This window comes from Eulemur rufifrons, chromosome 9 (genome assembly GCF_041146395.1).
Source record: "Eulemur rufifrons isolate Redbay chromosome 9, OSU_ERuf_1, whole genome shotgun sequence".
NCBI lineage: Eukaryota > Metazoa > Chordata > Mammalia > Primates > Lemuridae > Eulemur > Eulemur rufifrons.
This window is the reverse complement of record NC_090991.1, coordinates 40,472,341-40,489,570: the sequence shown is the minus strand read 5'-3', so window position 1 is coordinate 40,489,570 and position 17,230 is coordinate 40,472,341. Positions and strand designations below refer to the sequence as shown.

General features: G+C 42.4%; 1 protein-coding gene and 1 non-coding gene across 3 annotated transcripts; one reads left to right on the top strand and one right to left on the bottom strand.

Moving 5' to 3' along the window:
• Positions 1 to 302: 302 nt before the first annotated feature.
• CCDC43 (coiled-coil domain containing 43) lies at positions 303 to 16,804 on the top strand. 2 transcript variants are annotated; one of them, XM_069481532.1, is made up of 5 exons: positions 303 to 523; positions 8,448 to 8,535; positions 11,207 to 11,342; positions 13,643 to 13,701; positions 15,196 to 16,804. In XM_069481532.1, the coding sequence occupies exons 1-5, from the start codon at positions 326 to 328 to the stop codon at positions 15,381 to 15,383; spliced, it is 669 nt and encodes a 222-aa protein (XP_069337633.1). In that variant the 5' UTR covers positions 303 to 325; the 3' UTR covers positions 15,384 to 16,804. The 2 variants fall into 2 exon arrangements, with proteins under 2 accessions (XP_069337633.1, XP_069337634.1); XM_069481533.1 differs by lacking the exon at positions 13,643 to 13,701 and having other exon boundaries at positions 315 to 523; positions 15,196 to 15,323.
• On the bottom strand, positions 4,613 to 4,676 carry LOC138392747 (U7 small nuclear RNA). Its single transcript, XR_011235025.1, has one exon. It is a non-coding gene; the product is annotated as a U7 small nuclear RNA (small nuclear RNA).
• Positions 16,805 to 17,230: the final 426 nt, after the last annotated feature.

The following is a 17,230-nucleotide window of genomic DNA, read 5'->3' as shown; positions in this document are numbered from 1 at the left end:
AGTTGAGTTCCAGTCCTGTTTAGTTATTAGCTGCGTGACTTTGGCTAAGTTACTGAACCTGTCTCAACTTCTCCAACTATAAAAAGAGTCTGTTAAGAATACTCACCTGCCAAGGAGCCTGTGAGAGCACGTGACCACGCTTACGCGAAGACGCTTTATTTAGAAGATACAATACGCCCAAGCGGGTCACCACAGGTCGCCTGGGCTCTACGCCCGGCACGCAGGGGCGTGGGCTCCCTCTTTGGGCATGCGCGGTGGGTCAGCGGCGCGGCCCGTCAGGCACTGCGGTAGGCGCCCCAGGAGCTGGCAGGGCCCTGACCCCAAGATGACGGCGCCCAGCGAAGTGGTCTCGGCCGCCTCCGGCGATGGCGGGAGCGGCGGCTTTGGATCATGGCTAGACGGACGACTGGAGGCGCTGGGAGTGGACCGAGCCGTTTACGGCACCTACATTCTGGGTGTCCTGCAGGAAGAAGAGGAAGAAGAAAAGCTGGACGCTCTGCAGGGTATCCTCTCTGCTTTCCTGGTGAGTAGCCCGGACACATTCCTTTAGCCTCAGGCCGGCATCTGGGGACCCGTCAGTATTTAGCCACCCCCCTTCTCCTACCAGTTGTCCCAAAGGCTCAGTGTCTCATCTGGGAGAGGTAGAATCTTATTTGGGCTCTGGGCCGTGGGGAAAGGAGGTTGTTCCCCAACCAGGTTTTGGGAAGCCTGAAGGTATATAGAGAGGAATGGGTTTTTCTTATTCCCGGGGACAATACCCTCTCTGAAGCTTGTGGGTGAGCTGAGGAGTGTTCCTCTGAAGGCGTTGAAATGTCAAAATGAGAGTTTTGTTGTAAATATCTAACGCCCCATCCGTTCCCATCCGTTTACAATGTTCAGAGCGGGGAATAAAATGCTTTGGGATGTCTGTGCCCATTAGGAGGCAGTCCCCAGGGCTGTCCAGTGGCAAAAGCCTGCAGGAAGGACCCTCTTGATTCCTGCTTTGGAGGTAGGAGTCCACAAAAGGAAGCTGGTGGTAGAGGTCTTTTCATGCCTAGGCGGAACTGAAGCAAATGTGCTTGATTCGTTACAGTATTTGGAAATGCAGTAATCATTGATGTGACTGGTGGAGGGAGGGGATGGGGATGAGAGAGATCAAAACTTTAAAGAAGGGAGATAAATTTGGTACTTAGCTTCTTAGAAGCAGATTCAAGGCCGGGCGCGGTGGCTCACGCCTGTAATCCTAGCACTCTGGGAGGCTGAGGCGGGAGGATCGCTTGAGGTCAGGAGTTGGAGACCAGCCTGAGCAAGAGCGAGACCCTATCTCTACTAAAAATAGGAAAAAAAATTAGCCAGTCAACTAAAAATAAAAACAAAAAATTAGCCGGGCGTGGTGGCTCGCGCCTATAATCCCAGCTACTCGGGAAGCTGAGGCAGGAGGACCACTTGAGCCCAGGAGTCTGAGGTTGCTGTGAGCTAGGCTGACGCCACCGCACTCACTCTAGCCCGGGCAACAAAGTGAGACTCTGTCTCAAAAAAGAAAAAAAAGTGGCTCACGCCTGTAATCCTAGCACTCTGGGAGGCCGAGGTGGGCGGATCGTTTGAGCTCAGGAGTTCGAGACCAGCCTGAGCAAGAGCGAGACCCCATCTCTACTAAAAATAGAAACAAATTATATGGACAGCTAAATATATATAGAAAAAATTAGCCGGGCATGGTGGTGCATGCCTGTAGTCCCAGCTACTTGGGAGGCTGAGACAGAAGGATCGCTTGAGCTCAGGAGTTTGAGGTTGCTGTGAGCTAGGCTGACGCCACGGCACTCACTCTAGCCTGGGCAACAGAGTGAGACTCTGTCTCAAAAAAAAAAAAAAAAAAGAAAAAGAAAAAAAAAAGAAGCAGATTCAAGAATTCAGAAATGTGTACTTTAAGCTGTGTTTAATGTAGTAAGTCACCCAGATGTCCATTTTTTAAACCTGATCATTTCCGCCCCCTTTGTCTCCACTTTACCCACCCTCAATACACATACTTATTAGATTGGTTATTATAGATTAAATTGGTTACAAATGCTGCTTGTGGCTGTCCAACAAATTGTTTCCTTTTAAATTCAAGCTAAAAAAATAAAATTTACTTGCATCACGACTAAAGACTATAGAAGCTAGAGTTGTCTCTGCATTCATGGTTTAGAGGAGATCCTGGAAACCAGACTGCTACTGTGAGAGCCACCTATCCATCAAGGACTTTATCCTCTGGCATCTATCATAAAAAAGTTTGGAAAATGGGTTCATTTGTTTTTCTCAAAACCAACTTTCAGGGACTATTAAAGAGGATCAAAAGGTACTATGGGCTGTGAGAGGTGGCTCACACCTTTAATCCCAGCATTTTAGGAGGCTGAGCTGGGAGGATTGCTTGAGGACATGAGTTCAAGGGCAAGAGAGCTGGCCCTTGTCTCTACCAGAAAAAAAAAAAAACAAAAAAAAAAAGCCATATGTAGTGGCACACTCCTGTAGTCCCAGCTACTCAGGAAGCTGAAGTGGGAGGATCCCTTCAGCCCAGGAGTTTGAGGTTACAGTGAGCTGTGATTGTGTTACTGTACTTCAGCCTGGGTGACAGAACAAGACTCTCGAAAGAAAAAAAAATACTGTGAATATGTCTCAATATAAATACGCATATACATACTTTGTTTTTTTTTTTAAAAGGAGAATAGAGAAGAGTAGAAGGGAGAAAACATTTTTTCATATCCAAAAGTGAAGGCAGAATGGGTGCTAGGAAAAAGTCACTTAGCTTGGTGGAAGTGTAGTTCATTGATTGGGCACATGGTTGAAATGTAACACTAGTGCAGCTGTCCCAGATCCTTCTGGCAAAAACCCCTTTGAGTTCCAGAGCCTGCTCTGGAGAGATTGGCCTATAAATGGGAAAACTTTAGCACAACTTGTGAGGCAGCTCCGAAGTTCAGTGGAAATACGATATAGTGCAATAAATTCTTGGACTCTGACTTTACAGATTGTAGGGGGAAAGAGTAGGAGGCAAGCAATTTAAGTCAATTTTTATTTCCAGCTGGGAGGTTTGTAAAGACTCCATGAGGAAGTTATTAAAATAACTTTGATACTTCTTAGTACCAGCTCCTTGACCAGTCCTTTTCGTGGTGTCCTTATTTGGATCTATGTGTCTGTTGATAAAGGCAGACATGAGTTTGCCATAGACTCTTAATAGTCTCTTGATAGATAGGAGAGACAAAGTTCTAGAAATAGATTTGGTGCTTTTTAACTGCCCCTTGTCACATAAATTGCAGAAGACAAAATCATTTTTAAGGTTGACTTTCCCCCTTCTGCCCCATTCACATACCATGTTTAATTTTTTTCATCGTTTTCCCAACTCCTTCTATGTAGAAACTGACTTTGGGAAGTAATGTCCAGGAATTTTATGATGAGGCAAGGGTCCTGTCCATGAAACAACTGAGGAGCATCTTTGCAGAGCAACAGGGGCCAATGAATATGGTATATATTAAACACATAGTTCAAAGTGCTGCTTCCTCTTTGTTAGTCTGGCTGCATAAAGTGTCAGGAGCCCCTGACTGTTCTACCAAATCCCTTTCTAGGAAAAACAAAAAGCACAGCCAAATCAGTCACTGCACTGGGCTAGGATTCAATATGAGGAATTAAGTTTGTTAGCAAAAATTGAGGTAAGCGTCAAGAATAATGGTATATAGTCAGGAGCAAAGAACAGTAAACAAAAGCTTTCCATCATCCTTCCCTTTATTCCGTTCAATAGAGTACTTGCATTGGTTGGTTGATCGATTCATCAAGTTTTTATTGATTGATTACTGTATACCAGGCACTGCCGTAAGTGCTTGGAGTACGTCAAGGAACAAAACAGGCAGAAAATTCTGTCCTCTTGGAGTTACATTCTAGCAGTGAAAAACATTATCAGTAAATTATATAGTATGTTACAAAGTGTTAAGTGCTAGGGGAAAAGGAGCTTTATAAGAGGACCAGGAGTGGAATGCAAGGGTAGGTTGCAATTTTGAGTGTGGTAGAGCATTTGTTATATTTTATGGCAGGTGTTTTTTATTTCTTTTTCTTTTTTCTCTTTTCTTTTTCTTCTTTTTCCTTTTTTTTTTTTTTTTTTCCTTCTGTTGCCTGGGCTACAGTGCTGTGGCATCAGCCTAGCACACAGCAACCTCAGACTCCTGGGTTCCTCCTGCCTCAGCCTCCTGAGTAGCTGGGACTACAGGCATGCGCCACCACACTGGGCTAATTTTTTCTGTTTTTAGTAGAGACAGGGTCTTGCTCTTGTTCAGGCTGGTCTGGAACTCCCAACCTTAAGTGATCATCCCACCTCAGCTTCCCAGAGTGCTAGGATTACAGGCGTGAGCCACCATGCCTGGCCTATAGCAGCTGTTCATATACCAGCCTTCTAAATTGTGTCTTGAGGCCAGGCACTATTTGTCATTCATGTCTCAGTGCTCATCTTAGTGCCTTGAATATAGCAGGTACTTTCTGGATGAATAAATGAAGGAATGGATAAATGAACTACTTTGGTTTGGGTGAGGAAACGTGGGGAATAAACCATTTTGTCCTTCAAGAGCACCCTTTTTCTTTTACCTATCCACTCCTTTTTTGTCCTTTTTTTCCCCTGTGGGACATTTTCCAGTTGTTACTAGAAAACCTGCTAGACAAATTCTGAAGGAGCTGCAACACTTTCCTGTCCTTTTTTTTTTTCTCTCCTCCTTTGTTTTCCCTGCTGGGAGTGGGAGGGTCCATGAACTGTTAGAACTCTGAACCGAAGAAGTTCTGTGTTTATCACATGCTAAAAGGATGCAGGGTAGAAGAAGGACTTCTTTGTTGGGTACAAAATAAGGGTAGCCGCAATAAGTCTGTGTTCTGACTCTCCATTTTTCTTTGGGAAATGATATCATGTAATGGTTAAGAACACGGGTTCTGAGCTGGACTACTTGGGTTCAAATCTTTTTTAATCCGTTATACTTGTTTGATTTGGGGCATGTTAACTAACCTCTGTGCTTTGGTTTCCTCATCTATAAATTGAGAGTACTAATAGTACTTACTTCATGGGATTATTTTAAGAATTGAGAGTTCTCACGTAAAGCTTTTAGAACAGTACCTGGCACGTGGTAAGCACTTAGTAAATGTGAATAGTGACAGCTTGCCCTGAGGGATAGAACATGAAGGCAGTGAAAGCAGCCATAATGAAGATGGAGGGAAATGCCCTTTTTAAAATCTATTTTATTTTATTTTATTTTTTTTTGAGACAGAGTCTCGCTCTGTTGTCTGGACTAGAGTGCCATGGCATCAGCCTAGCTCACAGCAACCTCAAACTCCTGGGCTCGAGCAATCCTCCTGCCTCAGCCTCCCGAGTAGCTGGGACGACAGGCATGTACCACCATGCCCGGCTAATTTTTTCTATATATATATATATATTTTTTAGCTGTCCAGATCATTTCTTTCTATTTTTAGTAGAGACGGGGTCTTGCTCTTGCTCAGGCTGGTCTCGAACTCCTGAGCTCAAACGATCCGCCCACCTCGGCCTCCCAGAGTGCTAGGATTACAGGTGTGAGCCACTGCGCCCGGCCCCATATTTGTTAAAAGCCTATTTTTTTGCCAAATAGAGTAGGCACTTATATACATTTTTATTTATCCTCACTAAAATCATGGGAAGATGTGAAGATCAGAAAGTTAAGAAACTTGGTTACACATCTGGGATTTGAGCTTAAGTATGTCTGACACCAAAGCCAATGTCATTTTTGTTATAACATGTTGAGGATACAGATTGGGTGATATGCAGAATATGTATACTTAAAATGGATAGAGGGATGGTCGGATAGGAGACCATCTACTCATCTCTCTCTCTTTTTTTTTTTTTTTGAGACACAGTCTTGTTCTGTTGTCCCCGGCTAGAGTGTAGTGGCATCATCATAGCTCACTGCAGCCTCAAATTCCTGGGCTCAAGCAATCCTCCTGCCTCAGCCTCCTGAGTAACTGGGACTAGAGGCATGTGCCACCATTCCTGGCTGATTTTTTTCTATTTTTAGTAGAGATGGGGTCTCACTTTGCTTAGGCTGGTCTGAAACTCCTGGCCTCAAGCAATCCTCCAGCCTCAGCCTCCCGGAGTGCTAGGATTACAGGCGTGAGCCACCACTTCTGGTCAGTGTATCTCATCTTTATGATGTGTCAGCAAGCTCATGATATGTTCTAGGATGAAAGTTGATAACCCTTGGAGAATATTCTGAATTAAATATATCAGCCAAGGAAGATTGCACAGAGGAGAGTTTTCACTTAGGCAATAGGTTTTTTTTTTTTTTTTTTTTGAGACAGAGTGTGGCTTTGTTGCCCAGGCTAGAGTGAGTGCCGTGGCGTCAGCCTAGCTCACAGCAACCTCAAACTCCTGGGCTTAAGCGATCCTACTGCCTCAGCCTCCTGAGTAGCTGGGACTATAGGCATGCACCACCATGCCCGGCTAATTTTTTCTGTATATATTTTAGTTGGCCAGATAATTTCTTTCTATTTTTTTAGTAGAGACGGGGTCTCGCTCTTGCTCAGGTTGGTCTTGAACTCCTGGCCTCGAGTGATCCACCTGCCTCGGCCTCCCAGAGTGCTAGGATTACAGGCGTGAGCCACCGCACCCGGCCTAGGCAATAGGTTTTTGCTCTAAAAGAATGGGTTGGGGTGGGGAAAAGGGAGATGTTGATCAAAGGATACAAAATTTTAGGCTGGAATAATAGGATTTAGCAAGACCCCATCTCTAAAAAAAAATTAGCTGAGCATGGTAGCATGTGCCTGTAGTCCTCGCTACTTGGGAGGCTGAGGTGGGAGGATCACTTGAGCCCAGAAGTTCGAGGTTACAGTGAGCTAACAGGCTGCCACGGTACTCCAGCCTGAGTGACAGAATGAGATCCTATCTCTAAATAAATAAATAAGTAAGTAAGTAAGAAAAAAAGAAAGAAAGAAAGACAGGTGTGGTGGCTCATGCCTGTAAACCCAACACTTAGGGAGGCCAAGGTGGAGGATCTCTTGAGGCTAGGAGTTTAAGACCAGCCTGTGCAACAAAGTGAGACCCCTATCTCTACAAAAATTAAAAAAAATAGCCAGACGTGGTGTTATGCACCTATAGTCCCCTTGGGAGGTTGAGGTGGGAGGATTGCTTGAGCACAGGAGTTTGAGGCTGCAGTGAGCTGTGATTGGGCCACTGCACTCCAGCCTGGGCAACAGAATGAGACCTTGTCTCAAAGGAAAAAAAAAAAAAAAAAAGTAAATAATAATGCATTGTATATTTCAAAACTGCTAGAAGAGTAGATTTTAAATGTTTCATCACAAAAAAATGATGTGAATAGGTGAGATGGTGGATTTGATAAATAGCTTGATTTAATCATCCCACAATGTAAAGACGTGTCAAAACACCACAGAGTATTCTATATATAATATATGCAATTATTGGCTGGGCATGGTGGCTCACGCCTGTAATCCTAGCACTCTGGGAGGCCGAGGCGGGAGGATTGCTCAAGGTGAGGAGTTCAAGACTAGCCTGAGCAAGAGCGAGACCCCATCTCTACTAAAAATAGAAAGAAATTAGCTGGACAACTAAAAATATATAGAAAAAATTAGCAGGGCACAGTGGCACATACCTGTAGTTCCAGCTACTCGGGAGGCTGAGGCAGGAGGATTGCTTGAGCCCAGAAGTTGGAGGTTGCTGTGAGCTAGGCTGACACCATGGCACTATAGCCCGGGGAACAGAGTGAGACTCTGTCTCAAAAAAAAGATAAAATAAAATAAATATATATATATATGCAATTATTGTTTGTCAATTAAAAATAAAATGGTCCGGGCGCGGTGGCTCACGCCTGTAATCCTAGCTCTCTGGGAGGCCGAGGTGGGCGGATCGTTTGAGCTCAGGAGTTCGAGACCAGCCTGAGCAAGAGTGAGACCCCATCTCTACTAAAAATAGAAAGAATTATAAGGACAGCTAAAAATATATATAGAAAAAATTAGCCGGGCATGGTGGTGCATGCCTGTAGTCCCAGCTACTCGGGAGGCTGAGACAGGAGGATCGCTTGAGCCCAGGAGTTTGAGGTTGCTGTGAGCTAGGCTGACGCCACGGCACTCACTCTAGCCCGGGCAACAGAGTGAGACTCTGTCTCAAAAAAAAAATAAATAAATAAAATAAAATGAATAGAATATTTTAAGAGAGAATGAGGAGGATTGCCCTGAGTTGGTGGGAATCTTTTCCCCTGGAGCTTACCAGGATAGAATAGGTGCTCTTAACCTAGGAGGTGTGGCTTCTGGGACACACACACAGGATACCTTCTCTGGCCAGAGCCTTAGAAGAGAAACACTCCATTCTGTGACTCCCAAACCCTTCCCATGATTTTGCAACTGTGCCTTCTGCATAGGCTTTTTTAAAGTTGCTATTGCTTTTGAGGCCTCTCTCAGGAAATCAACTGTTCTACTTTTCTAACTAGGAAGAAGATTCCCTCCTTAATATCTGCAAGGAGATTGTGGAACGATGGTCGGAAACTCAGAATGTTGTCACCAAAGTGAAAAAAGAAGGTAGAGTTGGAGTTTCTGTGTCTAACCTCCAGAGTGTGTTCCAACAGCCTTTACCGCACAGCTGTTAGGGCTCTTTTTTCATTTTCCCCTTTGGATGCTCATTTTCCCTAAGATAATTTACACCAGCAAACACCCCGTAGCCTACTTTAACCTTTTACTGAATATTGGTTTCTTTTTCTCCTTTTGCATTTTTCCATTTTAACTGACCACAGTTACCTTCATTGTGGTTTTTTCTTTTCCAGCCTCTTTCCACTGCATTGCAGGTATAGGGTCAAATATATTTTTCCCACCTCCTACCCTTTTTCATGTTCTCATTTCATAACACAAATTATAGTTGGTATTTTCTTTATTCAGCTAAACCCTCACCCTTTAAAATGAAAGAGAAATGGGCTAATACAGTTATCATTAGGATGGTAAATTAGCTGCAGAAAACTCAAATCATAAAAGCTGAACTTGGAAAGATTCCACACTCTACACTGTGGGTTTTCAGTCTTGACTGAATATTAGAAACACTTGACATACTTGGGTTGGAGCCCAGGCATTGATATTTTTTAAAAGCTCCCCTAGATAATTCTAATGTGCAGACTGGCACGAGAACTGCTTTGTATGATTGCTTCCTTTCCTTGAGAATGGAGAACTCAGTAGTTGATTTTATTTTAAAATATGGCAAAATATTCTTAATCTAAGAATTTTACCTGGCATAATCATAAACATGAAAGGAACCAGCTTAAATTGATTCTACATTCATGCTTAGGTTTCTGGGATGAAAGGAAAGAAAGGTGCATTTTGGGGGGCTTAATGCAGTGCTTCTCAATTTTTTTTTTTTTTTTTTTTTGACTGAATCTGTCTCTGTTGCCCTGGCTAGAGTGCAGTGGTATAATCATAGCTCACCGTAGCCTGAAACTCTTGGGAACAAGCCATCCCCTGCCTCAGCCTCCTGGGTAGGTGGGACTACAGGCATGCACCACCACGCCCAGCTAATTTTTTCTATTTTTATTAATAGTAGAGACTGGGTCTTGATTTAGCTCAGGCTGGTCTTGGATTCCTGAGCACAAGTGATCCTCCCACCTTAGCCTCCCAGAGTGCTAGGATTACAGGTGTGAGCCACTGAGCCTGGCCCACCCTTTTTTTTAAAGTAGTAGAAATTTAATAGATATTATGTTATGAAGTATGAAATGTCCAATTTCCTTATGTGCTAAGTTTGACAATTGATATCTCTGACATTTCACTTTGACACTTCTTTTTTTATTTTTATTGTGAAGGTCCTCAGTCTTTTAAACACATGTTCTGGCTTGTGATTATCTTTCAAATTTTTTTTAGAGCAATTTTTGTGAAACCACGGATAAGTCAAAAATTTGTGTTACTTTTGAATATGAGTTCCATCGTGGAACCAATGCAGCGCAGACAGCTCAAAATATCAACAAAGTGAGAAGGATGTGACTAATGAACACACAGTAGTCGATGGTTTGAGAAGTTCCATTCTGGTGATTTTAATCTTGAAAATGAGCCACATGGGAGACGAGACCAAGGTGGATAATGATGAGCTGAAAGCTCTAGTGGAAGCGAATCCACCTCAACCTACATGTGAATTAGCAGCAAGGTTTGACATTACTATTCCAACAATATTGGACCATTTGAAACAAATCGTCAAGGTAAAGAAGCTGGATAGGTGGTTTCCACATGAATTAAATGAACGTCAGAAAAGAAATCATCTCGAAGCTTGCCTTTTTTTTTTTTTTTTTTTTTTTTGCTGTTATGACATAAAGGCGAACCATTTCTGTATGATATTGTTATATGTGATGAAAAATGAATTCTTTTTGACAATCGCAAGTGTTTGGCCAATGGTCAGATAAAGATGAAGTGCCAAAACATGGTCCAAAACTGAATATTCATCAAAAAAAGCTCATGGTGTCTGTTTGGGGGTCCAGCGCTGATATTAGCTACTACAGCTTCAGGAAACCTGGCCAATGGGTTACAGCGGATGTCTACTGCAACCAGTTGGATGAAGTGATAAGGATGCTTATGATTAAGCAGCCAAGATTGATCAGTAGAGACAGGCCAGTCCTTTTACAAGACAACACTCGACCATATGTTGTACAAACAATGTTGCTCAAACTATAGCAGTTGGACTTGGAAACATCTACTGACATATACTGTATTTCCCAGACCTGGCACCAGCTGACTATCACTTCTTCCAGGCTTTGGACCACTTCTTGCAAGGAAAAATATTCAATTCTCAACAAGCTGTGGGAAACGCCTTTCGCAACTTCATTGCTACTTGCTCTATAGGCTTCTTCACTGCTGGCATGAACAAGCTACTGTTAAGATGGCAAAGCTGTGTCCACAGTTTAGGCTCACTTTAATCAATTGTACTGCTTCTTGTTTGGGGCATAATAAACTAAACTTTTGGTTTGAAATTTTATATTTAATGACCTAATAAAACAGGTAAAATCAGGGCTTCTCTGATTGAAAACAGATACAAAGCCTGGCCTTCATGGCCTTTCCTTTCCTTTCTCACTGGCCCCTGAGGCATGTCCTTTGAACTATAGGGCTTTAAGGAGGCAGCAGATTCCAATGTCTTTAGTACATGTGCTGCCTGGGTGGACTAGTGGTTCAGTGAGTTTGTTTTCTCTCATACAGTCTTCTTGTTCCTTCCTTCACCATCTCCCAGATGAAGTACAGGCCATTGCGACCCTGATTGAGAAGCAGGCACAGATCGTGGTGAAACCCAGAATGGTGTCAGAAGAGGAGAAGCAGAGAAAAGCTGCCCTCCTGGCCCAGTATGCTGATGTGACAGATGAAGAGGAATATCCTTTCTGGCGTCCCAACACCATTCCCTGAGGCTCAAGCCAGAAATGTTTGCTGGTTGACAGTGACCTTTGGGAAGTCGCCAGTCCTCTATAGCTTAATTTTCTCCTCCAAAGTGACAGTGGGTATGAGGAATGATATTTGATTAGTTGACACTAGACTTGTATTTTTCTTTTCTTTTTTTTTTTTTTTATCTTTGAGGCAGAGTCCCACTTCTGTCACCCTGGCTAGAGTGCTGTGGCGTCAGCCTGGCTCACAGTAACCTCAAACTCCTGGGCTCAAGCAATCCTTCTGCCTCAGCCTCCCAAGTAGCTGGGACTACAGACATGCGCCACCATGCCCGGCTAATTTTTTCTATATATTTTTAGTTGTCCAGCTAATTTCTTTCTATTTTTAGTAGAGATGGGGTCTCTCTCTTGCTCAGGCTGGTCTCGAACTCCTGAGCTCAAATGATCCACCCGCCTCAGCCTCCCAGAGTGCCAGGATTACAGGCGTGAGCCACTGCGCCCGGCCTAGACTTGTATTTTTCAACACAGAATCAGTATATTCCTAAAAACTTCAGTGTAAAACAAATGATACCTGAATGGATCAATTATATTGTGCTTTCAGAAAGCACAGAAAATAAGATATAGCCATGATTTCTTATATTTGTGTAACCCTTTTTTTTTTTTTTTTTTTTGAGACAGAGTCTCACTCTGTTGCCCAGGCTAGAGTGAGTGCCGTGGCGTCAGCCTAGCTCACAGCAACCTCAAACGCCTGAGCTCAAGCGATCCTCCTGTCTCAGCCTCCCGAGTAGCTGGGACTACAGGCATGCGCCACCATGCCCGGCTAATTTTTTCTATATATATTTTTTAGCTGTCCATATAATTTCTTTCTATTTTTAGTAGAGATGGGGTCTCGCTCTTGCTCAGGCTGGTCTCGAACTCCTGAGCTCAAACGATCCGCCCACCTCGGCCTCCCAGAGTGCTAGGATTACAGGCGTGAGCCACCGCGCCTGGCCTTTTTTTTTTTTTTTTAAGAGATAGGGTCTCACTCTGTTGCCCAGGCTTTTGTGCAGTGGCATGATCATAGCTCACTATAGCTTCAAACTTCTGGGCTCAAGCTATCGTCCGGCCTCAGCCTCCTGAGTAGCTGGGACTACAAGTACATGCCACTGTACCTGGCTAATTTTTTTTTTGGGGGGGGGGGTAGAGATGGAGTCTCCCTATGTTGTCCAGGCTGGTCTTGAACTTCCGGCTTCAAGTGATCCTCCTGCCTCGGCCTCTCAGAGCAGTGGGATTACAGGCATGAGCCACTGTGCCCAGCCTGAATAACATGTTTTTATACAGTGTAGTATCACATGTATAATCCATCTTTATGTTCTTTCTCTGCCAATAAGGAAACTGGGGCACTAAGAGATGATTGGGTGATCAGAGGCATTCAGAGAATTAGTGACAAAACCAGGACTAGAACCTGGATATTTTTGGGTGAAGGATTCCCTAAAATTGTAGCAGTTTCATTTGAATCGTTTTTATGTGACCACATGGTTAAAAGTAAGGCTGAACCCCCAAGCAACACCAGAGTAAATCTGGAATTTGAGTGGGAACTGTGCAAAAAGAAAGTGTTGCCAATAGGGGCTGGTTAGTTCCCTGTGAATTTCACATTTATTTAGGAAATGTTTTACTTACTGAGCCTACTTGAATGATGTGTGTGGCACATTATGCAGTGGACATCATACCAGAAATGTCAGCTGTCTAATCACTAGTTTAGAAAGGAATTCTTGGCCTCTTGGGGCTGGTTTCTCTTCTAGTTTTTTCTCATGACTTCTCTTGCTGGGGTTGGCAGAGCTATGGTTCAAATAACAAAATTTCAGTTCTTGGGCTGGAAAAGACCTTTTAAAGTAGTGGTTCTCCTGGAGGACTTGTTAAAACAGATTGGTGGGCTTTACCCCCCAGAGGAGTAGGGCCCAAGAATGTGCATTCCTAGCAAATTCCCAGGGGGGTCTGGGAACCATACTTGGGAACCTCTGTTTTAGTGGTCATCGCTCCATCCCCTGGCTTCTAGGTAATGTGGCAATCCACCAGACCAACTTAAGTTTCTTTTCAGCCTTCAAGAAAAGGATTTTACAGAAGCTCTGAACAATTTTCCCTAAGTTGAGATTTCCAAAGATGAATCTCCTGGGTTTATTGTCACATCCCTAACAGTGTTCTTCCTCCGTTCAGTGTGCTTTTCCTACCTACTCGTCTATGGGATGTTTCCTAATGTTAGGTTGGAATGTGCCAACCTTTGTTTTCCATACAACCTCCTTAACATCACTCACTGAAGCAGATGAGAAGGATGATTCAGGTGCCACCACAACGAACATTGGTTCTGACAAATGTATCCTTCTGTGTCCATCCGCATGTGTTTCTCCATAGAATCCTCTTGAGGGTCAGTTTGTATTTTGCTGTCATTGCTGGGGGCTCCCTTTACTTCCAGGAACTCATGTCATGCCAGCACTGGGAGCTCCATTCCTAGGACAGCCCTAGATAGTCAATTTAGCAAGAACTTTCTGCAGAGAAAACTAGTTAACAAGTATTATAAAGAGATTCGCTTGGAAGAGGGATTTCTAAGGTAAAATAAGAATCTATACTCCCTGTGTATAGCTCTGGGTTGCCAGAGCTATGGAAACAATTAAAACAATATTGAAATTTTGTCTTTGTCCTCAAAAACCATATAATTTGTTGGAAAGAGAACACAATCACCGAACACTTTAAGCTTAAAATACGGACATATTGAAACATATGTGCTGAGGAAGGTCCCTACCAAGAGAGTAATTTATGAGATGCTTTCTAGAGTAGGGAGATTTAGAAATCCACCTTACAGGTGAGGAGTCTGGTGGTGGGTTATCAGAGAAAAGGAGCTCTCTGAAAAGGGAGACTCATTTATTTTAAAGCAGTGAAGTAGAAAAGTCATATTTTAAGAGTAGAAAGGACCTTGTCTGGTATTAACAGGTTTTATAATATTCTTAAAGTCATAAGAAATGGGTAAAGTTTTTGGCTAGGTATTTTTTTTTTTTTGAGACAGAGTCTCACTCTGTTGCCCAGGCTAGAGTGAGTGCCGTGGCGTCAGCCTAGCTCACAGCAACCTCAAACTCCTGAGCTCAAGCGATCCTACTGCCTCAGCCTCCCGAGTAGCTGGGACTACAGGCATGCACCACCATGCCCGGCTAATTTTTTCTATATATATTTTTAGCTGTCCATATAATTTCTTTCTATTTTTAGTAGAAATGGGGTCTTGCTCTTGCTCAGGCTGGGTGGCTAGGTATTTTTAATGATGTTAAACTCTTCCTGTCACCTATAAAGTCAGTGTTGATGGTTATTAGAACATGGTTTTCACTTAAGCTTTAGTACTAGGGAAAAAAGCAAATTGATAAAGTTTAGTAAGGTTAAACATCTTATTTAACTCTTCAAGCATTTTAATAGTGCCAAATACATAAACATTTAGCCAGTTACATTAATACTCTATTCACTAAAACTAGCCTAGATTTTCCAACAATATTCTGCCATTGAATGATATAAGTAAGTACTTATTCTAGGGTGAAATTTCATTTTGATAAAATATTTTAAAATTCAGATTTAGATAAGTCTGAATGAGATTTTTATTCCAAAGGACATTTTAAAATTTTTGTGGCTGTAGGATTTCCCATTAGACCAAAAATAAAGATAAGGATTTATTTATTTATTTTTTTTAAGGATTTATTTTTAAAGACTAGGAATAGGTAGAGACCATTGAGGACTCAGCGTGTGGAGAGGACAGACAGAACGAGGAGAGAGAGTGGTAGTTGTGATCTATGTGACTTGCACCCTAATCATTTTCTTAACTCACCTGTAGCTCTGTTCCGAAACACCAATGTGGAAGATGTCCTCAATGCCCGAAAACTGGAGCGGGACTCGCTTCGGGATGAGTCCCAAAGGAAGAAGGAACAGGACAAATTGCAGAGGGAGAGAGACAAACTAGCCAAACAGGAGCGCAAGGAAAAGGAAAAGAAAAGGACACAGAGAGGGGAGCGAAAGCGATAACCTTGGCCCTCTCTATTCTTTCCCCCACCATGAACTTCATCATACAGCAACTGGTTGTACAAATGTGTATTTAAGAGAAATGAGAGAACGTTGCAAAGTGGTTTCCCAAGGCATTTCCCCTTTGTTTACATGGTCAAAAAGAAAATCACAATCACTTTGAGTTACAAAATGTGCCATGTTTTGGTGGTGTGAGCAATCAGATTATTATAGTTGATGTCTGTACCAAAGATCTGGAATGGGGGCAACCTTTATATTTTAATACTGAAGTCCTATGCTCCTTTGGCCGTTTTATAAAGTCTTCCCTCACCTTTGATAAATAGCAGGAGGATTCAAGCTAACAGTTACAGTTTTCATCCTGAAGGAGCAGAAACACGATCACTCCTTCCCTGAGATGCAATGTGGGAGTGTACATTGCTTTGGAGGCAGTATTCACTCTTAAATGTAGTACTGTTTCATGGCTGAAATAGCTAATGAAGAGCCCTACCTGGATCCAGATTTTATGTTACATGGCTGCAAACTAGGAAAATGGGAAGAAATTATTTGGGGGGATGGTCTGGATCTGAGAATGTTTTTTTAAAAAAGTTTCAGCCTATGGGAGGAAAAGAAGTATCATATTTTTCCTCATCTAGGCTATTGCTTTAAGGATGTGTCATTGGATGCAAGGATATCATTGCTAGCTAGATTCCTTTTTTTGTGATCATGAATCCTCTTGAGTGCTGGTAGAGATTTTAATACTGATTTTCCCTAAAACATGAGTATTAAGTGATAACTCCTGGTTTAGAGAATCTGGAGGAATTGCCCTTTTAAGGAAGAAACACTGGAAATCTCTGCTATCACAAAGATGTTTAAGAGTGTACACAGTAGGTGCTCAACAAATTTATTGAATGAATGAATGAAAAAACTGCTTGGGAGAGTCAAAAGTGGGCAGAAATTCTCCATTTCTACTCTTGTCACAAGCCACATTTGATTATAAATAAGGCCCTGCTCTGCTTCAGGCAGCAGAATGTCTAGAAGCCTGAAGAGAGCAATTTCTCTGACAAGACAGAAAGTAGATATTTTATACCAGGGTCGGCAAACTACTGCCCGTGGCCCACATTTGCCCCAGTCTGGTTTTGTATGGTGCAAATTAAGAATGGTTTTTACATTTTTAATGGATTATAAAAGAAAAAATATGTGACAGAGACCATATGTGGTCTGTAAAACCTAAAATATTTATTATCTGGCCCTTTGGAGGAAAAGTTTGCCAACCTCTGTTTTATACCATTAACTATGAGATTAACAGAAACTTTTACCTTTGTGCAAAAGGTAAAAAAGAGCATGGTTAAGGAAAAGGAGATGTGTTACCTCTTCATATACTCCTCTAACCGTGGCATTGCAAAAATAAAAAATAACCACCTTTAAAAAATAAATTTTATTTAAATCACTGTCTTCTGACTTATTTTGATTCCTTCAGGCTACTCATGGAAATGAAATCTGTGTGAGTAGTCACTTAGGAATGTGTTGATTTTTATTTCCTGCTTTGTTTTGATTAGCCCTATAACCTATATTCCACAGTGGAGCATCTTCGTGGAATCCATAAATTCTCAGTTTTCCTTTCTGTGGAGTAGGGCTTAGATCAAAAAGGTTATGTTTTTTGGAACATCAGTCAGTTGGCTTTGAAGTCCTTTGAAGTGCTATTGGAGTCTTAGTCCTTTATGTGGTGGTAGCAATAGGTTGTGGCTATGGAATTTGATAGAGCCTATTTTAACTTAGTAACCCTTATTTTGGGATTTTGGTCTGTCCTCACTTTGATATTTATCTCTGAAGGAGTCAGGTTAGATCCATGAACCCTGAAGGGTACTTGTTTC

Bases quoted from the DNA above. Each gene is read 5' to 3' on its own strand.
- CCDC43 (XM_069481532.1), top strand. From the start codon at position 326: ATGACGGCGCCCAGCGAAGTGGTCTCGGCCGCCTCCGGCGATGGCGGG. The intron at 8,536-11,206 runs GTAGAGTTGGAG...ACCATCTCCCAG, and splicing joins CACCAAAGTGAAAAAAGAAG to ATGAAGTACAGGCCATTGCG. The intron at 13,702-15,195 runs GTATCCTTCTGT...ACTCACCTGTAG, and splicing joins GAACATTGGTTCTGACAAAT to CTCTGTTCCGAAACACCAAT.